Source organism: Equus caballus, chromosome 9, assembly GCF_041296265.1.
Source record: "Equus caballus isolate H_3958 breed thoroughbred chromosome 9, TB-T2T, whole genome shotgun sequence".
Classification (NCBI taxonomy): Eukaryota; Metazoa; Chordata; class Mammalia; order Perissodactyla; family Equidae; genus Equus; species Equus caballus.
The window spans coordinates 30267049-30292486 of record NC_091692.1 but is presented as its reverse complement, the minus strand read 5'-3'; the positions used below and the strand labels follow the sequence as shown (position 1 = coordinate 30292486).

The 25438-nt window shown below is 35.4% G+C and overlaps 1 protein-coding gene across 9 annotated transcripts in view; it reads right to left on the bottom strand.

Moving 5' to 3' along the window:
* Positions 1–25438, bottom strand: part of ATP6V1H (ATPase H+ transporting V1 subunit H) — a 129726-nt gene that overhangs the window by 58888 nt on the left and 45400 nt on the right. For all 9 annotated transcript variants that reach the window (XR_011421596.1, XR_011421595.1, XR_011421597.1 and 6 more), the window contains 2 exons: positions 11081–11259; positions 8425–8550 (listed from right to left, as the gene is read on the bottom strand). Coding sequence is in view for 6 of the 9 variants with exons in the window: in XM_005613165.4 (XP_005613222.1) it covers positions 8425–8550; positions 11081–11259 (305 nt within the window). In the remaining 3 variants the exon portion in view is untranslated. The remainder of the gene's footprint in view (positions 1–8424; positions 8551–11080; positions 11260–25438) is intronic.

The window sequence follows — 25438 nt, the reverse complement described above, 5'->3', positions numbered from 1 at the left end:
CGGGCCGCCAAAGCGGAGTGTGCACACTTAACCGCTGCGCCACCAGGCCGGCCCTGGTTCATGGGGTTTAAGGAAAGAAGCCGTCTCCATAACATAAAAGTGCAAGGTAAAGCAGCAAATGTTGATGTAGAAGCTGAGGCAAGTTATCTAGAAGATCTAGCTAAGATACTTAATGAAGGCGACTATACTAAACAACAGATTTTCAATGTAGACAAAACAGCCTGATATTGGAAGATGCTGTCTAGGACTTTAATGGCTAGAGAGGAGAAGTCAATGCCTGGCTTCAAGGCTTCAAAGGACAGGCTGACTCTCTTGTTAGGGAGTAATGCAGCCGGTGACTTTAAATTGGAGCCAATGTTCATTTACCATTCTGAAAATCATGAGGCCCTTAAGAATTATGCTAAATCTACTCTGCCTGTGCTCTATAGATGGAACAACAAAGGCTAGATGACAGCACATCTGCTTATAACATAATTTACAGAATATTTTAAGCCCACTGTTGAGACCTACCACCCAGAAAAAAAATTCATTTCAAAATACGACTGCTCATTGGCAATATACCTGGTCACCCAAGAGCTCTGATGGAGATGTACAATGAGACTGATGTTGTTTTCATGCCTGCTAACACAACATCCATTCTGAAGCTCATGGAGCAAGGAGTAATTCAACTTTCAAGTCTTATTATTTAAGAAATACATTTCATAAGGCTACAGCTGCCATAGATAGTGACTGCTCTGATGGATCTGGGCAAAGTAAATTGAAAACCTTCCGGAAAGGATTCACCACTATAAATACCATTAAGAACATTCGTGATTCATGGAAAGAGGTCAAAATATCAACAGAGCCAGCCCTGATGGTCTAGTGGTTAAAGTTCCACTCTCTCTGCTTCAGTGGCCCAGGTTGGTTTCCCGGTCACAGAACCACACCACCCGTCTGTCAGTTGCCATGCTGTGGTGGTGGCTCATATAGAAGAACTAGAAGGAATTAAAACAGGATATACAACCATGCACTGGAACTTTGAGGAGAAGAAAAAAAAAGAGCAAGATTGACAACAGATGTTAGCTCAGGGCGAATCCTTCCCTGCAAAAAAAAGAAAAAATCAACAATAACAGGAGTTTGGAAGAAGTTGATTCCAACCTTCATGATTGACTTTGAGGGGTTCAAGACTTCAGTGACGGAAGTAACTGCAGATGTGGTAGAAATAGCAAGAGAACTAGAATTAGAAGTGGAGCCTGAAGATGTGACTGAAACGGTGCAATCTCATAATAAAAATTTAATGGCTGAGGAGTTGCCTCCTGTGAATGAGCAAAGAAAGAGGCTTCTTGAAATGGAATCTATTCTTGATAAAGATGCTGTAAAGATTGTTGAAATGACAACAAAGGATTTAGAATATTACATAAACTTAGTTGATGATGAAGCAGTGGCAGGGTCTGAGAGGATTGACTCCAACTTTGAAAGTTCTACCACAGGTAAAATGTCATCAAACAGCATCACATGCCACAGAGGAATTGTTTGTGACAGGAAGAGTCAATCAATACGGCAAACTTCATTACTGTCTTATTTTAAGAAATTGCCACAGCCTCCCCAACCTCCAGCAACCACCACCCTGATCAGTCAGCAGCCATCAATATCAAGGCAAGACCCTAGACTGGCAAAAAGATTACAACTCACTGAAGGTTCAGATGGTAGTAGCATTTTTAGCAGTAAAGTATTTTTTAATTAAGGTATGTATATTGTTTTTTCAGAGACAATGCTATTGCACACTTAAATGACACAGTACAGTGTAAACATAACTTTTAGATGCACTAGGAAACCAAAAAATTGGTATGATTCACTTTATTGCAATATTCACTTTATTGCGGAGGTCTGAAACCAAATCGGCAGTGTCTCCAAGGTATGCCTGTAAACTAAAAGTTCAGTTTCTCTGTCGCACCAGCAACATTTCAAGTGCTCTTTAGCCACTGCCTACTGTACTGAACAGCACAAACATAAACTATTTCTTTCATCACAAAAAGTTCTACTGAGGCTGAAATAGAAAACAAAAAACTTCAAATGGCATAATCTATAGGAATGCCAAAAAAACCAAATACATAGGAAAAAATATAATGAAAGATGGGTAAGACCATAACATTATCTGAAGGAAATCCTATATAAATGGAAGGATACACCATGTTCATGGATTGGAGAACCTCAAATTTTAAAAATACCAATTCCCCCTATACTGAACTATAGATTCAATCCCAACCGAAATTGTACCAGAACTGTTAACAAGTTTATTCTAAAATACATACAGAAATCCACAGAGCCAAAAGGCACCAAGACACCTTGGAGGAACAAATTTGGAGTGCTTATGCTATCAGATACCAAGACTTACTATAAAGTACAGCAATTAACATAATGTAGTATTGGAGCTAGAACAGACAAGTAAATTACGGAACAGAATAAAGAATTCAGGAAGAATTTGCATAGTAGAGATTCTAGGCAGGGTAATTAGGCAAGAAAAAGAAACAGAAGGCATCCAGATTGGAAAGTAAGACGTACAACTCTCTATTAACAGATGACATGATTTTGTATATAGAAAATGAAAAGGAATCCACTAAAGAAAAACTATTAAAACTAATAAAAAGAGCTAAGATTTCAGAATACAAGAGCAATATACAAAAATCAATTGTATTTCTATAAACTTGCAATGAACAATTGAAAATGAAGTTAAGAAAACAGTTCCATTTACAATGGCATGAAAAGAAAATATTTAGAAATAAATGTGGCAAAAAATGCAAAACATATACTCTGAAAACCACAAAACACTGCTAAAAAGAAATTAAACATAATCTAAATAAATAGGAAAGCACCCCATGTTCATGGATCTGAATACTAAATATTAAGATGGCAATACTCCCCAAATTGATTTACAGCTTCTGTCACAATCCCTAATAGAATCCCAACTGGCTTCTTTGTAGAATTTAACAAGTTGATTCTAAAATTCATATGAAATGGCAAGCGACCCAGAACAGCCAAAACCATCTTGAAAAAGAAAAACAGGCTTCCAGTTTCCAATTCAACACATAAAGAGCTTAGAAGTCATCACTCTTGTCCTCACAAGAAGAAAAAGCTAAACAAACTGAAAATCAACACCTCTTTTTAGATCCAACAGAGAACTGAGGTCCCAGTGCAAACCACCATCCCACAAGCTAAAGAGACAAACAAATACAGACTCAGAGCTCATTGGGAGCAGAGGCGGCTGCTAGACCCATCAAGTAAAAGAAAACACTTAAAGGGTAATTGACTAATTGCTGGAAACTGAGCAAGGACTAGCTTGAAAGATAAAAACTCCTAGAAGCCCAGCCATTTGGAGGGCCTCAAGGTGCTCACTCAAGGAGAAACATCATCTGAAGAGGTATATATCTGTCAAAGAAATTGGATCAATAATTAATAACCTTCCAAAACAGAAAGCAAATGGCCCAGATGGTCTCAGTAGTAAATTATACGAAACATTTAAGGAGGAAATGATACTAATTCTCTACAATTTCTTCCAGGAAATAGAAGCAGGAGAACACTTCCTAACACATTCTATAAAGGCAGCATTACTGTAACACCCAAAATCAAATAAAGACATCACAAGAAAGGAAAATTATAGATAATCTCTCTCATGAAAACAGGTGCAAAAATCCTCAACAAAATATTAGGAAATCAAATCTAACAATGTATGAAAAGAATTATGTACTACAACCAAGTCAGATTTATTGCAGGTACAAGATGTGAGAATATATGAATGTAACCCATCACATCAGCAGGCCAAGAATAAAAAATCACATGATCCTATCAAGAGATACAGAGGAATCATTCAACAAAATTCAACACCCATCAGTGACAAAAACTCTCTGCAAACTAAGAATAGATGGAACTTACTCAACTTCATAAAGAATATTTACAAAAAACCAACAGTTAATATATTCACTGGTGATAAACTAGAAGCTTTCCTGATAAGATCAGAAACAAGGTAAGGATGTTCCTTCACCTCTTTTTTTCAACATCATATTGGAAGTACTCATTGATGCAACAAGACAAGAAAAAAAAATAAAAGGAGTATTGATTCGGAAGAAAAAATAAAACTGTCTTTATTTGCAGATGACACCATGGTCTAAGTAGAAAATTCAAAAAAATCAATTAAAAAACTCCTGGAATTAATAAGCAATTATAGCAAGGTTGCAGGATACATGGTTAACATACAAAAAGTCAATCATTTTCCTATATACCAGCAATGAACAAGAGAACTTGAAATTTAGAACATAATATCATTTACTTAGCACCCCCCAAAAATGAAATATCTAGATATAAATCTAACAGAATAGATCTATATGAGGAAAAATACAAAACTCTGATGAAAGAAATCAAAGTAGAACTAAATAAATGGAGAGAGATTCCATGTTCATGAATAGGAAGACTCAATATTATCAAGTTGTCAGTTCTTCTCAACTTGATCTACAGATTCAATGGAATCCCAACCAAAATCCCAACAAGTTATTTTGTGGATATTGACAAGCTAATTCTGAAGTTTATACGGAGAAACAAAAGATCTGAAATAGTCAACCCAATACTGCAGAAGAACAAAGTCAGAGGACCGACACTATCTGACTTCAAGACTTACTTATAAGGCTACAGTAATTAACAGAGTATGGTATTGGTGAAAGAATAGCCAAACAGATCAACGGAACAGAATTGAGAGCCCAGAAACAGACAATAGAAATACAGGCAACTAATCTTTGACAAAGGAGCAAAAGCTATACAATGGAGCAAAGTCTTTTCAAATAAATGGTGCTGGAAAAACTGGATATCCACACAGCAAAAAAGTAAATCTAGATACAGACTTTACATCCTCCACAAAAATAAATTCAAAATAAATCATAGATCTAAATGAAAAACACAAAACTATAAAACTTCCAGAAATAATAACAGGAGAAAATCTAGGCAACCTCGGTTATGGCGATGACTTTTTACATACAACAACACGGCACAATCCATGAAAGAAAACACTGATAAGCTGCACTTCATTAAAATTAAAAACTTCTGCTCTCTATGTGAAGAGAATGGAAAGACAAGCCCAGAGACAGGGAGAAAATATTTGCAAAGCACCTATCTGATAAAGGACTTCTATCTACAACATACAAAGCACTCTTAAAACTCAACAATAATAAAACATACAACTAAATTTAAAATTGTTAAAAGACCTGAACAGATACCTCATCAAAGAAGATAGACAGATGGCAAATAAGCATATGAAAAGATGATCAACATCATGTCATTAGGGAACTGTAAATTAATACAACAATGAGATACCACTACACACCTATCAGAATGGCCAAAATCCTGAACACAGACAACACCAAATGCTAACAAAGATGTAGAGCAAGAGGCACTCTCATTCATCACAGGCAGGAATGCAAAACAATACAGTCACTTGGGAAGACAGTTTGTCAGTTTCTTAGAAAAGTAAACATAGTGTTACCATACAATCAGCAATCATGCTCTCTTGGTATTTACTCAAATGACCTGAAAACTCATGTCCTGTACACAGATGTTTATGGCAACTTTATTTATAATTGCCAAAACTTTGAAGCAACCAAAATGTCCTTCAATGGATAAACAAACTATCCATACAATGAGATATTCAGAAATAAAAAGAAATGAGCTATCAAGGCACAAAAAAACATAGAGGAACCCTACATGCATTTGCTAAGGGAAAGAAGCCAGTCTGAAAGGTTATATACTGTTTGATTCTAATTATAAGACATTCTGGAAAAAGAAAAACTACAGAGGCAGTAAAAAGATCAGTGGTTGCCAGGAGTTCAGAGAAAGGAGGAGGAAGAGAGAAATGATAGAGGTAGAACATAGGGAATTTTTAGGGCAGTGAAACTGTACGACACTGTAATGGAGGATATGTGGCATTTTGCATTTGTCAAAACCCACAGAACTTATAACACAATCAACTGTACAACAGAGAGCATCAACCCTAATGTAAACTATGGACTTCAGTTAAAAATAAAGTATAAATATTGGTTCATCAATCGTAACAAATGTACCACAGTAATGAAAGACATTAAAAATAAGGAAAGCTGTGCCTGGTAGGGGAAGAGAGGGTATATGAGAACTCTCTGTACTTTCCTCTCAATTCTTCTGTAAACCTAAAATTATTTTAAAAATTAAAGTCTATTAATGTTAAAAGTTATGGTAAGATGTGTGATTCTCACATTGTTTGTAACAGCAAAATGTGGCAACAATATTAAATATCCATCATTAAGGGACTGATTAAATAAATTAAGATATGCTCAAAAAAAAAAGAAGAAAATGAAAGACTCATGCTTCTGCATTTCCAAACATGCAACAGTAATCAAAACAGTGTAGTACTGGTATCAGAATAGTCATACAGACCAATAGAACAGAACTGAAGATCCAGAAGTAAACCCACATGTCTACAGTCAACTGATTTTCAAAAGAATGCCAAGATGATTCAATGGGGAAAAAATAGTCTTTTCAACAAATATTACTGGGACAACTGGATAGCCACATGCAAAAGAATGAAGTTCGACCCTTACCTCACATCATATAAAAAATTAACTCAAAATGGATCAAAGACCTAATACTAAAACGATAAAAATATTACAGGACGCATAGGATTAATTCTTCATAGGTTTCATTTTGGCAATGGATTCTTAGGTATGACACCAAAAGCATGGGGAACCAAAGAAAAAATAAATTGGATTGCAACAAAATTTTAAAATGTTTTTGCTTTAAAGGACGCTATAAGAAAGTGAGAAGATAACCCAAAAACTGGGAGATAATATTTGCAAATCATATATCTGATCAGGCACTTGTAACCAAAATATATAAAAAACTCTTACACCTATATAATAAAAAGACAATCCAATTGAAAAATGAACCAAGAATCTAAACAGACATTTCTCCAAAAAAGATGTAAAATGGCTAATAAGCATATGAAAAGATATTTAACATCATTAGCCATCAAGGAAACAAAAATAAAAACCACATGAGATACCACCTCACACTCATAAGATGGCTAGAACCAAAAAGTCAGACAATAACAAGTGTTGACAAGGATGTGGAGGAATCAGACCCTCACACACTGCTGGTGGAAATATAAAATTCTACAGCCATTTTGGAAAACAGTCTAGCAGTTTTTCAAATGGTTAAACATAGAGTTACCACATGATTCAACAATTCTACTCCTAGATATCTACCCAAGCAAGAGAAATAAAAACATATGTCCACACAATAACTTATACACAAATGTTTATTACTGGCATTTTTCATAATAACCCAATGTCTATCAACTGATGAGTAGATGAATAAAATGTGATATATCCATATACTGGAATATTATTTGACCATAAAAAGGAATAAAGTACTGATAAATGCTACAACATGAATGAAACTTGAACACATTATGGTAAATGAAAGAAGCCAGTCACAAGAGGACAAATGTTATATGATTCCATTTATATGAAATTTTCTAATAAGCAAACCTCTAGAGACAGAAAGCAAATTAGTGGTTGCTTAGGACTGGGTAGATAAATGGATAGAAACGTGAGAGCTAACGGATACAGGGTTTCTTTTTCAAGTGACAAAAATGTTTTAAAATTGACTGGGTCGATGGTTATACATATTTGCAAACATACTAAAAACCACCAATTTGTACACTTTCAATGGGCGAATTGTGTGATATATGATTTATATCTCAATAAAAAAGAAAGAAAGAGTGACACTTGCACATATTTGGTCATCCTATTATGACAAAAGGAACCCTGCAAAGCAGTTGGAATGCGTTACTTTCAATAAATGGTGCTGGTTCAATTAGACATCCAAGTAATGAAAAGAATGAACCTTCACCCCTACTTTATACCTTACCAAAAAACCAATTCCAGATGGAATGGAGACCTAAATGTAAGATGTTCAACAATAAAGGTTCTAGCAGATAACACAGAAATATATCTTCATGACCTTGGATAGGGAAAAAACTTCTTAATTATGACACAAAAAAAGCATTAGTCATAAAGGAAAAGATCAACAAACTGAGCTACATTAAAAGTAAAGAGTAAAACAGCATGTGACAGAGTAGGAGAAAAGGGCTGTAATGAATACATACGACAAAGAATTCATATTCAAAATACATACAGAACCCTTATAAAATGAAAAATATGTATACTTGAACAGGCATTTCTCCTGGGAAAAAAAAATGATATCCAAAAGGCCGATAAGCACAAGAAAAAGTATTCAACCACATTAGTGAGCAAGAAAATACAAACTGAAACTACGGAATACCTAAAATTCTAAAAACAGCGATGAAAACATGTTTGTGAGGATTTGGAACAACAGGTATTAAAGTGTAAACTGGAACTGAAAACTTACTTCAAGAGCTCATAATTCTTCTCATTTAACCTCACAGCATTTTCTCTCCAAAATTTCTCAGATTTGTGCACAGGACTCCATTCCAATCTTCCAGATTTAAGTTCTGAACTGTATTCATCAAATGAGCTATAAAATTTTTTAAAGAGTTCACAGTTTATAAGAATCTGAAAGATACTCCAAAATTAAGCAAAATAAAATATCTTCATTAATGATTTAACTACAAAGACTGAAAATCCTTTACACATTAACAAACGAACACTAAACAAGTGTAAACAGCTTAAATCTTTAATAAATCACGTGAAATTTACTCAGGGTACAAAGGACAATATGCCTGTAAAATCGGAATGTTCATTATGAGATATTAAAAGGAGCACTTGCTTTCAAAATCCTTACCCTACTATATACGTAATATCTGATAATCTAGCAGAGTTTATACCGTGTCACTTAAAATATCTCATATTTGCCAGACCACTAGATACATTAATGTAAATTAGTATATTATTTTAACATAAACAAAACAGTATATTCTAATACTATGATACTATAAATGTCATAAACTACAATATTGCATGACAAAAACAAAAACACATATTGGAGACCAGCCACAGTGGCCTAGTGGTTAAGTTTGGCATGCTCCACTCTGGCGGCCCAGGTTCGGTTCCCAGGCACGAACCTACATCACTCATCTGTCAGTGGCCAAGCTGTGGCAGCAGCTCACATGCAAAACAGAGAAAGACTAGCAACAGACGCTAGCTCACGGCAAATCTTCCTCAGCAAAAAAAGGAAGATAGGCAACAGATGTTAGCTCAGTGTGCATCTTCCTCAGGAAAGAAAAAAAACCCCACACATATTGGTACAATATTGTAAAATGTGATTACCAACAGTGTAAAGGGAGTTCATTAACTGAATTAACTCATTATAAATTAAAAACAAAAACCCCGTACATGTAACAAATTGCAATGCACTTTAATTCAAATATCATTCACTATGTATCAAGTAACTTAATTAGTCAAAACCTCATATTTTAAATTTTTAATGTAATTAGCCTGTAGACAAACACAGTGACAGGACATGCTTGGACTTTCTTTCAAGCAAAAATTTTAAAAAGTAGTAGCCATTTAATACTGATTGATAATTTAGTATAACCAGGAATTACTGGTTAAGTTGATCCGAGTGTCCTGTTGAATCAAGAGTAATTTATTTTAATATAAGGCCAGTTAGTATAAGAAGTAAACATGTATTGTTTAACATTAATATTCTAAACATGTAACAGCAAAAAAAGAGACAAATCTTTTTCAAGAGCACCTATCACCCTATAAGCTTTATGTAAATAGCAGTATTTTTCAAGTTACCAAATTAAACATGAAAAATCAGTAAGTAATAATAATTGGCTAACGTAGACTAAATACTTTAGAAAGCTATCACTAATCGTATTCATTTTTAAAAAGGGTCTTAAATCATTATTGCAGAAGAACTAAAGATATTTTTTAAATAAACATAATAAAATAGAATTTCTAAAAACTGTAAGCCTATTGCTGGCCTATTATTATAATCAATTTATTCATATTTAAAATTAGAGAGAGAAAAAGACCATTTGCTTCCCTCCACAAAACTCCATTACAAACCACTGATATGGGTGATACCTCTCACCTCTATAAAAGCTTTTGGACCTTGGGATTACACACTGCACTGAATTATGTGGTAAATACATATCTAAAACACAACCAACACTGAAGACATTTGCTAGACACTTAAAACCTCACAACAAATCCATCAGAATTTTTATTGCTGTTTTACCAAACGGAAAACTAAGACTTTAAAATGTCAAGAAGCTTATTCAAGGCCACATGTGGAGAAAGTAGCCAAACAATTCAAAGAGGCAGTCTCACTCTCAACTCCAATCTACCCACAGAGCAAGATCCATTTCTAGAGAGTAACTCTCTTTTAAAAATATATCAGCAATTAAAAAAAAAACACATGCTTTAATGGGAAAGATCATCAAGATATTATTAAACAGACCTCGTGTGTCTTTGTGCGTGTGTGCAGGCGCATGTGCATGCACAGGGGGCGAGGGGCCAGGCAGCTTTTTTGGAAGCAAACACAAGAAACCAGAAAGGGGTGAGACTAAGCAGGGAAGATGGGGAAAGTGGCATGGAGTCCCCTCTGTAGTGTGTAAGGGGTTTTTTTTTCCTTCACTGCATCTATACCACTTGCATAATTTTTAATATAAAAAATAAATAATGCCAATAGACTTCAAAAGAGCAGGAAAAAAAATGCTCTTTCCATATATGGGTAAACTTCCTCCCCAAATTAACAACCACTGCTGCTTTAAAAAGATTCTGAACCAGAAGGAGACTCTCAAGGGGTTCCCGGGCAGTGCCAACATCCTGTGGGAGTACAGCCAGGCAGGTTTTAGACAACAGAGAACAGTGGGAATCTCTCCAAAAGAGAAGAGAGAACACACAGCTCTGCCCAACTGTTGCCATGGTGATGAGCCAGTTTTCCCATATTCCCTAATTTGTAATAGAAGACATAATGTGTTAGCGAAATCTTTTGAGTTCATAGTTAATAACAGATTTAGATTTCCTTATAATACTAGGCAAATCAAACAAGGCCCAATGTACCCACTGTGTGAGAAATAAAAAGAATAACATACCTAAGATCCTGGACACTCTCACCAAGTTTTTCCAAAAGAAATTTTATATCTTCACTGATATCTTCATCATCGTATTTCTGCTGTTCCAAGTTCTCCAACTGTTTCAGAACTTTGCACTGAATCATAGCCAGAGCATACTCTTGGCGAGTTTCTCTTTCAGTTGATTTTTCTAAAAAGTTCTGGATTAGACAAACACATAATGAGAAACTATGTAATTTGTTATGTGAAGTTCTCAGACCTCTGAACTTCCTTTTACACCCTTCTCCTCCTCTTATTCTCAGGTTAACTATCCCCATGAAGTGGATGACTGCACTGTAAACCCTTGCTTCTTTCTGAGAAAGCGTACTTCTGATTGCTTGCTTACTTACTGGCTTACTAACCATTTTAAATTATTGACCCAGACAAGCCTCAAAATAGTGAACATGTTTACAATTAAATCCATCACAATCCTTTCTCACAGCCCTGCTCGTGAACACACCACAGCAAAGTCTCCATTCACTGGCCACCTAGAGCACTTGGGATGCTAGGAAAGAATGTTTCTTCAAGTCTCTCTCTAGTTTCCAGTCATCTTTTTCTCCCTCCAATCAACCTATAAGCGCACAAAGGACAGCAATAAAAACTCTCTTGCTTGAACAATTATCAGAACAATTTTCTCACATTCTGGCAAATTCCCTAACTTTCTTCTGTGATTTTTCTATTTTCAAGACATCTTATGAAAACAGCCAAGGAATCTAAGTATTTATAAAGATAAACTGCTCATTAAATTAACCAATAGTTCTGAGCAAGGACCATGCTCAGGTCCAAGGACAAGAACAAACAAGCTCTCAAGAAAGCTACCTTGACCAAGTTGTCAAATGCCCCTCCCCCCAGGAAAAATCCTGTAATAACAATTATTTCCAAATGAACTGCACCAAAATTTGAGACTTCTTATTTATTTTTCCAAACAAGCTATATTCTTAATAATTATGCTAAATAAACACAGGAGATTTAGCTTAGCATGTGGAAATTAGTGAGATCAATCGCTATCAAAATTTCAGTGGCATTTTTCATAGAAATAGAAAAAGCAATCCTAAAATTTGCATGGAACCACAAAACACCTCTAACAGCCAAAGTAATCTTGAGAAAGAAGAACAAAGCTGGAGACATTACACTTTCTGATTTCAAAATGAACTACAAAGCTATAATAATCAAAACAGTATAGTACTGACATAAAATTGATACAGTCCAATGGAACAGAACGGAGAGCCCAAATACAAACCCCTACATATACCATCAACTAATAGTTGACAAGCGAGCCAAGAATACTCAATGGGGAAACGATAGTCTCTTCAACAAATGGCATTAGGAAAACTCCATAAACATATGCAGAAAAATGAAATTGGATCCCTATCTTACAACATTCATAAAAATTAACTCAAAATGGATTAAATATTTAAATATAAGATGTGAAACTGTCAAATGCCTAGAAGAAAACATAAGGAAAAAGCTCCTTGACATTGGTCACGGCAACGATTTTATGGATATGACACCAAAAGCACAGGCAACAAAAGCAAAAATCAACAAGCAGCACTACATCATACTAAAACACTTCTGCACAGCAAAAGAAACAATAAACAAAATGAAAAGGCATCCTATGGGAGAAAATATTTGCAAACCATATATCTGATAAGCAGTTAATATCCAAAATATATAAAGAACTCATATATAAAAAACTTAGTAACAAAAAACCAAACAAGCTGATTAAAAAATGGGCAAAGGATTGGAATGAACATTTTTCCAAAGACAAGATACAAATGGCCAACATGTACATGAAAATGAGCTCGACATCACTAATCATCAGGGAAATGCAAATTAAAAACACAATGAAGTATCACCTCACACCTATTAGGAAGGCTATTATCAAAAAACAAAGATAAGTGAGGTTGTGGAGAAAAGGAACACTGGTGCTTCGTTCCTGGGAATGTAAATTGGTGTAGCCATTATGGAAAACAACATGCAGTTTCCTCACAAAATTAAAAGTAGAACTACCATATGATCCGGCAATTCCATTTCTGGGTATTTATCCAAAGGAAGTGAAAACAGGATACCAAAGAGATATCTGAACTCCCATGATTATTGCAACATTATTCACAATAGCCAAGAAATGGAAACAACCTAATTGTCCACCAAGAGAAGAATGGATAAAGAAAATGGGATACACACGTGCGCCAGTGCACGCAGACACAGACACACACACACACTCTCTCTCTCAAATATTATTTAGCCATAAAAAAGAAGGAAATCTTGCCATTTGCAAAAATACGGACGGACCTTGAGCATTATGCTAAGTGAAATAAGTCAGACAGAGAAAGACAAATACCATATGATCTCACTTATATGTGGGACCTGGAAAAAAAATTAATTTAAAAATACCTCATAAATACAGAGAACAGATTGGAGGTTGCCAGAGGTGGGAGGGGGGCCAGTGGGAAAAATGGTTGAGGATGATCAAAAGGTACAAACTTCCACTTATGAAACAAATAAGTCCTGGGATGTAATGTACAGCATGTTGACTGTAGTTAATAATACTGTATTCTATATCTGAAAGTTGCTAAATATTAAAAGTTCTCATCACAAGAAAGAAAATTTTATAACTGTGTATGGGGATGGACCTTAACTAGACTTGTGGTGGTGATCATTTCACAATACATACAAATATCGAATCATTATTTTATACATGTGAAACTAATATAATGTTATATGTCAATTACATCTCAATTAAAAGAAAAGAATAAAAGTAAAATAAAACTTTTTAGATATTGAAAACTAAGATAATTGGTCACCAGAAGACATGAAGTAGAAGATATGCTAAAGCAGGGGTGGCAAACTTTTTCCAAAAAGATCCAAATAGTAAATATTTTAGGCTTTGAAGTTTTATCATAGCTATTCAATTCTGCCATTATAGGGCAAAAGCAGCCATACAAAATACATAAACAAATGAGCACAGCAGCATTCCAACAAAGCTTTATTTACAAAGACAGGTGGTGGTGGGCCGGATTTGGCCTACGGGCTACCATAGTTTGCTTACCCCTGGGCTAAAGGAAATTCTGCACATCATGGGAAATGACACTGCCCAAATGAAAAGCTGAATCTTCAAGGAAAGAAAGAACCGCAGACTTGGTAAATAGTTGGATAAATATAAAAGACTATTTTTCCCTCAATTTCCATAATATAAATAAGACTGTTTAAAAGAAGAGTTAAAACACTGTATTATAGTGTATATAACAAATGTAAATATTATATAATAATATGATAACTCTAGCATAAAAAAGGGGAAACAGACCTATATGATTGCAGGTTCTTACATTTTACATAATACAATATTAACTTTTTTTTTTTTTTTTAAAGATTTTATTTTTTCCTTTTTCTCCCCAAAGCCCCCCGGGACATAGTTGTGTATTCTTCGTTGTGGGTTCCTCTAGTTGTGGCATGTGAGACGCTGCCCCAGTGTGGCTCGATGAGCAGCGCCATGTCCGCGCCCAGGATCCGAACTAATGAAACACTGGGCCGCCTGCGGCGGAGCGCGTGAACTTAACCACTCGGCCACAGGGCCAGCCCCACAATATTAACTTTAAGAATAATGGAAACAGTTAGGTATGCATCTTGTAACACCGAAACAACCTCTAAGAAATAAAACACTACAAAAAAGAACAGTTAAAAAGCCAATAGAAAAACTAAAATGAAATTTGAAAAAGGATTAACCTAAGAGAAGGCAGGAACAGAAGAACAAAAAACAGATGAGACAAACAGAAAACAAACAGTAAAATGGTAGACTTAAATCCTACCACACCAATAATTACTTTAAACGACAGTGAACTAAACACTCCAGTTAAGAGGCAGAGATTATTAGAATAGATAAAAATTCAAGACCCAAGTATACGTTTGTCTAAAAAAAACCCAAACTTTAAATATAAGACACAGATAAGTTGAAACTAAAAGATGGAAAACCATAAGCATAAGAAAGCTGGCATGTCTACATTAATTTCAAATAAAGTAGCTATCAAGACAGAATGTTACCAATAATAAAGAAGGATATTTCACAATGATTCAAGGTCAGTTCCTCAGGAAAATGTAACACATATAAATGTATTAATAACAGAGCTTCAAAATACATGAACAAAAATTTGCAGAACTGAAGGGAGAAACGGACAAATCCACAACAACAGCTGGAGATTTTAACAACTTTCTCTCTTGGCAGTTGACAGAACCACTAAACAAAAAATCAGTACACAGAGGATCTGAATGACATCATCAACCACCCTGACTTAACTGACATTTATAGAACACTATACAACTGCAAAATACACATTACATTCTTTTAAAAGTGCACATGGTACATTCAGCATGATAGACCATAAGAGGAGCCATCAAACAAGCCTCAAATTTCAAAGAATTGAAACCATATAGAAAATGTTCTCTGACCATAATGGAATTCAACTGAAGACCTTAAACTGTGGGGAGCCCTAAATTCTGACAACCTCTCCTTTTATGAGACTCTTCCCTCTTCTTTTGCTTTTGTGAGATTTTACTTACTATTCTATAAAATTTTCTCTGTTACCTTTTCCAGTTACTTTTCTTACTACTATCTCTTCTAACTTCAGAAACACATCAAAGCTCTTTTGTTCATATGGTCTTTTGTTATTTTCACAATTTATTTGTTGACTGGAGAGTTAAACTTCATATTTAAGACATCATCATAACTAAAGTTCTCAATTATACGCTCAACACAGTCAATACAACTAACATAGAACAGCTCTACGGTATTCTTCTAAAACCACCACTCCTCTCAATTCTCCAAGATAAGAGCACTTCAAAACTTAGTCATATTTGATTCTCTCCTTTTCTTCAACCCTATGTCAAATCAAGGTCTCCTCTATTTTTCCTTCAAAACATGTTTTAATTTCATCTCTCCATCCCATTATGAAGAATGAAAAGGTTATGAAAGAACTTAAGAAACTGAATTTGCCAGAAACAAACCCAGATAATCTGGTAGATAATCTGGTACTCTTTGAAGCCTCAAACTCAACAGCATCTTTGTTTCAACAAAATTACAGGTGTGAGTATCACTTTGGCCTTTGTCCAAGTAATGGAGTGGAGGGATCTTGACTTTACTGAGAACAAAGTGGAATCCAGTGATATTTCAGATCTTTCCTTCACCAAAACTGCTACCCTTGTAAAATATATATTAAAGGAGTGCTTCTCAAACCATCTGTGGCAAAGACTAGTTTTGTTTGTTTTTAAATTTCCAATCAGTTGTGAACAAATACTTTTATAAGATACAATTAAAATGAATTTCTGGAAAAATGCACTTAAAGACATGCAAAATACAAGCTCAAATTTTATATTATTAAATTCAACAGACACACAATATTCTGTCAGATTTCTCTAAGTTTCTAAATTAAATGCTAAATTAAATACTCTCACTTTCTGTACTTTTCCTTGCAGGCTGCTAACCAACAGTTCCCAGCAACGCACTGACATGCAAACCACTTCTGAGGCAGCACTGTATGAAAGGACTCATCCCAAGATGAAAAATGTCTCAGTCTTACCAGAGCTCATCCACACCTAGTATCTAATGAGCAAGACAGATAAATTCCTGAAATAAGGAATGAGGGATAGATTTAGGAATAAAATTTCTTGGTAGCAATACTTCTATGCCAAAGCAGTGGGCAAAACAGTCCCCATACACTCAAACTAGAGCAGGCCTCTTTGAAAAGGTTATGACTATGAACAGCCTGCAGAGGAAGATGTACATATGTGCATGTCTGAGTGTGTCTATGTGTGTGGGTGTGAATTAAAGATCATGATTAATATAGCTAATAAAAATCCAAATTCAAGTTGGCGGTATTTCTTTCTAAGCCTTTCTGCTAAAAACCACACAGTTATAAAAATATAATTTATCTTATCACGTGACATATTATGTAGGCTCTTGATGAAGCAGAGCCAAAAAGAGAAATAAAACTCACAACAGATGTAAAATTCTAGACAACAAATATGATCTTCAATGTCTTTCTCAGTCACAGCCTCAAAACATTCTAATTTATTTCAAGAACTACAGATTGACAAATCAGTTTAACCAATAGAATAACATTTACAGAGACCTGGAGTTCAGCACCTGTTATGAATAAGTGAGAGTGACATTTTCAAAAATAAAATTCATCCAGCCAAATGGAAAAAAAATAATTAGCAGCTGCTAGATTTCTTCAGCTCACAGTAGCTCAGCAAGCTTCCTCAAGTCTTCAGCATAAAAATTTCCTTCCTGAGTTTCACGATGTAGGAAAAAACCTATATAACTATTCTCAAACAACTTCGTCACTCAAATCTTTTTTAAAAGTTATAGGAATTACAGAATGATAAAGGACACTTTTTTCTCCCCTTTTGATGGTTTAAATGAAATGGCTTTACCATATCCTTACCAATGGCTCAATTTTAACTCAGTTTTGTACATCAAAGTTGTGGATATCTAAAAGACATTCTTCTGGTTTTCAGCCCTCTTCTGATTTTCAACCTAATGATTGTATTGTCCCAAATTTAGCACAGGAGAGTCCAAAAAACTAATATTCCTTCCAAGAGATTGGGTCTATTTTAAATAACCTGAAATCCAAATGAGATAACACACGTCCAAAAATTAGCATATTTTCCATGCATTGTGGGTAAACAATTGAAACTGTTAATAAAGTTTGAACAAGATTTTTAAATCTTGCTAAATATTAATAAAATATTCATGCTGCCTCTTCAGAATCAAAGAGAGCAGCACTGGATCTTTGCTTAGGTTCAAATTAACTTAGCAAGAATGCAATTTACAGAGGTAGGAGATTTAAGAGGCAAACTGCTATTATTCTATGGAGAGAAAAGGCAGGGAAATAAATACAGATTGAATATTTACTATCCCCAGGCACTTCACCTATTAGCTCATTGCATCCTTGCCCAATCTTGAAGGAGTTAGGTATTACTAACCACCTTTCACAGATGGAGAAATTAGCTATGAGAGTTCAAGCTACTCTCCCAACAATTGAGTGCTGGAATTCACACCCAGATCTGTCCACTCCAGAGCCTACACTCTTTCTCATACACATAGTGAAGGAAAATTAGAAAAGAGCTATACTACTGTACTTCTCAAATTTCTATAAAAAGTAGATAATCAATCTGGAGACCTCCCAAATCAGGTCAAAAGGAAAACTAAGAATCTCAGTCTGGCTCTAAGCTTCTTCTGACTTTTTGAGCTTTGCATATTGTAAACATTCTTCCTGACCACTTCATGAAGTCACTCCATCAAAGACAAAAATTTAAATAAAATACAGAGTCCCTGTGAAAAAGTATCTTGTCATATTCATCCTTCCATACCCTCAGTAACTAACGCATTGCCTGTCACATAATTGATCATCAGTAAACATCTGATACATTGATAAGTGAACAGATAATCCACAAATGAGGTGGGGAGAAGAAGGAAGAGAAAGAGGAAAAGGAAAAAGAGGGGAGAGAGTTAAGGGGGAGGAAAGAGCTCAAAGGTAAGATTCAACCAATATCAACTAACACCTCTCTTCTATTATATAACAATATATTTATAATATAATTGATATATTATATAACAATATATCCAATGATCCTTTTATTTTACATAACAATGATCTAAAATGAAAATCAATAGGACGGAGAAGGAACTAGGCAGGACAAAATACTAAGCAAGGTCTGCAGGAAGCTCAGAATAGCAAGGATATAAATCATGCTTAAAGCATCTTACGCTGAGCCTTAGATTAAATCTCAATCCATCACTATAAATTACTAGTATCTGATTTCTTCCTAGAAACTCACAGCACTTAATATATTACCTAAATAATACTTATAAAAAACCATGTAAGCTGATCAAAATTGAGGAAAAAAGATAAAAGTGTAGAGAAATATTCTTTGAAACAACAGAGCAGCTAAAATAAGACCCTGACTTCAGTAGAAGCTCTCTTTGCCACACTTATACTTTACCGCAGACAAATAAGTTACCTTATTAACAAATTATCAAAAGAAATAATTTTATGATAAATGTTTACAATCTTCAACATTTGGGAAAATAGATATTTTAACTTAAAAAATATAACTAACATAGAGAAAACGGTAGGTAGTGTGGGGGATCAGAATTGGTCACCCCAAAATGTGTCTCTTTGCCTTGCCTTGATGATTTTTAAGAACAAAAGACTCTGAAAGAAACTTTCACCTTCCCCCTAACTGCCTAAAAGAAATTTAAAATAAAGGCCAGTCCCCAGGACAAGCTATCGCCACAGATAACTCTGGGTATCTGGTAGACTGGGAGGATCCTTGCTAAGGCTACTCTTATCAAAGTTCTACTTACCAAACATTTGCTTTTCCATTTCCATGTGAACTGCCTTCCTCCCCTTTGAAGCCCCAAACCACCATCCCCAACATCCTCCTTTGTCTTTACTGAAGACAGTATTTAAGATGAGAGCCTCCACCATTTAGGCGAGTTGCTCAGTTCTCCTAAGTCTCTCCCATGTACACATGTTATAAAGCTTTGTTTGATTTTCTCCTGTTATTCTGTCTCATGTCAATCTAACATGTAGCTCAGCCAGAAGAACTCAGAGGGTAAAGGAAATGTCTTCCTCCTCTACAGTTGATATATATTGAAAAGATACTATTCACTTTCATGTTAATTACTTAGGCAACTGTTGAGCTTTCTATTTCCCAGAAGTAAAAGAAAAAAAGAAAAAAAACAATAATAATCCAAGACATCTTCCCAGGATTGAAACTGGGAAACAGTTAGCCATTGATGATTAAGTAGCTTGTAACTTAATTTTTTTTCCTTTTTCTTTTCCTTTTACTGATTATAGCTTTCAGTTGTTCACCCGCCCACTGTTAACTGTGCTGCTTAGGCACTATGCTACCCGACTCCCACTAAGTTCCTATAGATAACATCTCCCTGGAGCCTGGGTCCCCATGTAATGGGGGTTTGATCTGTTTTTCAAGAACCAGAACCCCTTGTCCACTTCAGGCCAGTTGAGACCACCAACCCATCAACTGGGCCCACACAGATGTCCAATAAGTGACTTTTAGATGTCGAGAGGCTAAAAACTCCACCTTCAGATCATGCTAACGCTACCATTTTGTGAACGTGTGTCCTATGAAGGGGCACAAAGTCTGACTACGCTTCCAACCTCACTTCCAACCACCTATCTCCACACTGCAGACCACTCTGCCCCCTTACCCCATAAATATCCCTGAGTCCCCATTTTCGGGGAGGTAGATTTGAGACTTGTTCTCCTGTTTCCTCACTTGGCTGCTTTGTGATTAAACTCTGTCTCTGCTGCAATCTCCTCGTCTCGGTGTTTCACTTTCTGGGCGACAGGCAAAAACGAACCTGGTTCAGTAACAGGATAATCTAATTGCAAAGACATTGAGTCAAGAGTGATTACCTTTCCTAACAGTTTAGTGATTATAAAATATTTCTTATCTTCTGAAAAGAGTTTTCATGCCAACTTTATGAACAGCTTCCAATTTAGAACAAGGTCCACATACTAACAGAAAACAGGGACACTCTCTCTGTAGTACTGCTTTCTGGAATGCGTTTTGTTGAATGAATTTTATTTACTTATTTATTTTTTGGTGAGGAAGACTGGCCCTGAGGTAACATCTGTTGACCATCTTCCTCTTTTTACTTGAGAAAGATTGTTGCTGAGCTAACATCTGTGTCAATCTTCCTCTATTTTGTACATGGGATGCCACCACAGCAGGGCTTGATGAGCAGTATGTAGGTCTGCACCCAGAATCTGAACCTACAAACTCCAGGCCACTGAAGCGGAGAGTGAGAACTTAACCACTACACCTCCAGACTGGCCCCTAAATGGATTATTTTAATAAACTTCTAATACATCAATATCTTAACATACATATGAAAACTAGATGTAAGAGACTTTGAGGCAAGTTCGTTCTCAATGTAGAATTTATGTAGCTCCAAGCAAGTAGATATTCTGTCATGGAATTTTATCATGATAATTTTAAATATGGGAACCAAACAAAGCAGCCAAAAATTTGAAAAGGAATTTAATTCAGTCAATAAAGAAACCAATAAAAATATATCAGTAGGGGCCAGCCCAGTGGTGCAGTGGTTAAGTTAGCATGTTCCACTTTTCCACAGCCAGGGGTTTGCTGGTTTGGATCCTGGGTGTGGACATGGCACTGCCTGGCAAAAGCCATGCTGTGGTAGGCGTCCCACACATAAAGTGGAGGAAGATGAGCATGGATGTTAACTCAGGGCCAGTCTTCCTCAGCAAAAAGAGGAGGATTGGCAGTAGTTAGCTCAGGGCTGATCTTCCTCACCAAAAGAAAAAAAAAAAAATGTATGTATATATATATATATATATCAGTAAATTCAATACCACCACCCTACTCCCATAGAAGGTTTTTCTACTTTTATTTCAGTATTTTTGTTCAGTCTCTCATATAGTCTCAAATACTTACTGATGGCCTACTATGTGCCAAGTATTCATTTAGCCCAAATTTATTTTCTTAAAAGGCATTATCATATGAGTATATATTAAGTCCAATCATGGACTTAAAACAGATGATATTACTCTCATCAGACACATGAGCAAATCGAGAGGCTAAGCAACTTGCCAAAGGCACAGAGGCCAGCCCAAGAGCACAGTGAACCGGACTTCCTCTGTGCATGCCAGGCACACACACTACCAACCTGAGTGCACACACTCCTGATAGTAACTGATGCCAGGCATGATCTGACCAAATTGTGAAGAGACAAGAATTCAGAGACTCCTGCTAACTATTTAGCTTTTCAGTGCCCACTGTAATTCATCCAGAGTTGATCCCCCATACAGAAAGGGAACAAAGATTATAAATTATAGGTATTAGAATACCAACAGGCTTCCATATCTAAGAACAAAATTATGTTTAATTTATACTTTTTTCTTAATATTTTTCTATGTACCTTATTTTTTAACCATAAGACCATATTATTTTACAAATAAGAAGATCAAACCATTTTCATTTCTTAAAGGATAAGCACTTAATTTGGAATAGAAGACTTTAATAAAATAAAGGCTCCTGTGATTACAGTAAGACAGAAAGACAGAAAGATAAGAGAAACTCAAGACAAAGACAAATAAACTAGAGGAACTTTAAGCTTTCAGAAAATAAAAATATCAAGTTGAAAAGATGTAATACATATTCAACCATAGTGAATAAAATTTAAAAGAGGAATCAGCTCATATTCATGCTCCATCAGAGTAGGCACAGTGCACAATAGAAAAGTAGATCTGACAGTCTTATTGGAAGGCACTGGGCTTTGGTGAGTGATGTCTGTGATTATGAATACAAGTTAGGGTGAGTTAATAACAGGATAGCTGAAAGATCTGTGTTGGCCCCACAAGCTTATCGCCCAGAATGGTAATAACAATCAGCAAAGTAAAGCTCCATTTTACAGAGCAAGTCTGTTCCTTCAGAAAGCAAATGGCCACAAATACCAAGACTGTATCTTCAAGAGCCAGATTTACGTGCTCCATTTATTCCCTTTACATTCACTCAGGGGGTGGGGGTGGAAGCAATAATCAATCATACAAGAACAAATTACTGACAATTCTACAAAGTCCTTTCTTCACTTGTTAACATTTATTAATCTCTCTCCACCTTAGTTCTAAATCACTCCCACGTATCCTTCAAAAACCTCTTCAAGCCTTCTCCTCTCTGGAGCTTTTCCTAAAATCCCCTCTTATTACCCTCCACCTCTTTCATATTACTTTTACTCTTGCACATTGCTTATCATTTCATTGCACTGACATTATTTATTTACAAATTCTGTCTTCACTGAAATACAAGCCCTCCAACGTCAAGCTATATCTTAGGCATTTGTGTTTCCTAACAATTAGCATAATGCCTGGAATATAAAGGTGACTCCAAACTGGTTTGTGAATTAAATTGAGCTCTAGCAATAAAAGGAGACTGTCTGAAGATCCTATTTCTAGAATTTTTCATCCTTACTAAATGAATAAGAATATAAATAATGAAACACTTAAGTAGAAGAAAAAAATGCATTCAGTTTAGCTACTAAAATACTTCAGAGCAGAGTCTCATTAACACAACTACTCTGCTAAATCTGCTACTTTGATTTAAGAATTGATTATTACTTTATCTGGACTAGACTGAAATTTACCTTGACAGCTCACGTGCACAGTTTGCTAGAAAAACTAATGGCAGAGACAATATGGCGAAGCAGAGCAATAGGGAGGTACCACATTTACCTATTTCCTAAAAGTAACCTTCTCAAGGGCCACAGAACAACTTTTACATGAAAAAGAATGTTACTTTGTGTAAATAAGGATAATTAAAAGCAAATCTAATGCATAGAGCAACATTTGGTCAACAGCTGACTGGCATTTATCATATCTAGCAACTTGGACTTTCATTTCACTTTCCACTCTTACAACAGAATTTACTCTGAACCTCTCTTCTCAGTGCCTTTCATTACTCATTCAACCGTTGTTAGGCAGCTAGAAAAAAAATGGAGTTGAATCCTTTCAGCTGGTATCCTCAGCAAAGGAATCTGAGTTCCTCACTCACATGACTTAGGGCTCTCCTTTTCACAGTTTGCCAACCTTTTAATGCCACTCTTAAGGTTCCTGAGAAAATGTACTGAGAAAAAGGAGATGGCAGAGTGGTTAAGAGGATGGCTTTGAAGCCAGGTAGATCTCACTGAAATTCCAATCCTATCGCTTACTAAGGAATTACTCTCCAAGTCTTTGTTTCCTCAGCTCTAAAATAAAAATAATAATAGACACTATTGGATAATCATGAAGATTAAATAAGGCAATGTATGAAAATCACTCAATCAATTATAATATTTATTATTCTTGGTATCAAAGACAGGTTAGCACAATGATTAAGACCATGAGTCATACGCCCAAGTCTGAATTCCTGCTCTGCTGCTTCCTGGCTATTTTGGCAAAATACTTAACCTTTTGTGGCCTAACACCCATCACATGGAGTTCTTGGGAGATTAAACTCGTAACACATTTAAAGCAATTAGAACAGTGCCTGACACAGAATAAGCTCTAAATAAACATTAGTTACTATTATTAACTACAAACATCTAGAAAAGAGTTTATACATATCAAATTTTAAAGTTTAAAACGTGATAAGCGCTATGAATAAGCAATTTATAGGAGGCATATAAATGGCTGATAAAAATGCTCAGCTTCATTCATTAGTAACAGAATGCAAATCTAAAACGATTTCATTTTTCACCTCATTTTTTGTAATTAAAAGAAAGATATTATTAAATGAAAGTGAAAGAATAGAAAAACATGCACCTCCAATATACTGTTGATGGAAATGTAAACTTGCACATTTCTGAAAGGTGATTTGATATTATCTAACAAAATAGATATATTTTGCAAAATAGTATATTCTTTGACTCAGCAATTCCATCTCTGGAACTACATCTGACAGAAATACTCACTGAAGTGGGCAAACACACGTAAAAGAAATTGGAAACACCTCACATGCCCATCAATAGGACACTGGCTAAATAAACTACTTCACATCAACACAGTAGAATATAACCATTAAAAAGAACACTGAAGACCTACAGATACGAAAATGAAACATACTCATTATATATTGCTAAGAATAAAGTTATAAAACAGTATTTATAATATGATGCCATTTTTATTTTTAAATACAAAACAAAATTACACACCTATTTATCTCTAAATGCTTAGAAAAAATCCAAAAAATGTTAGCATCTATATTTGGCAAATGTGATGTCTATGCTATTTAAATTTTTGCAATACATCTGTACTACTTTGTATTTTTGATTTGTTGTTGTTTATTTAAAGGGAGCATAAGAACAAATTGTGGTTAAAAGCAGATTCTGAAGCCAATAAAAGATCTGCATGTCTACCACCTACCCAGCAATGTGGCCTCTCTGTCTCAGTATCCCCATCTGTAAAATGAGAAGACCAATACTAATACTAATGATATCAATATACTAACAATAACAATAATAACTGCCATGTTATAGGGCTGTGGTGAGCACTCTATGAGATATGCCCACTGCTATTGCTCTTGGGCAGCATCCTCCAAAGACACCAGGTCAGCCAAGCCATCCCTCAGAAGCCCATTTAAATGCTAAGGCAACCAACAAAATTATCAACAGACAATTGTTACAGCAAATACACTGGCTCTGGGTAACCAATTAACAACACATTCTTTCTGTGTTACAATTGCCTGACAGCCAGAAGACCTAGGATTCAGATTCTACCTTGGCTCCCCTGCTGTCTTCAATTCTCTTATCTGTTCAAG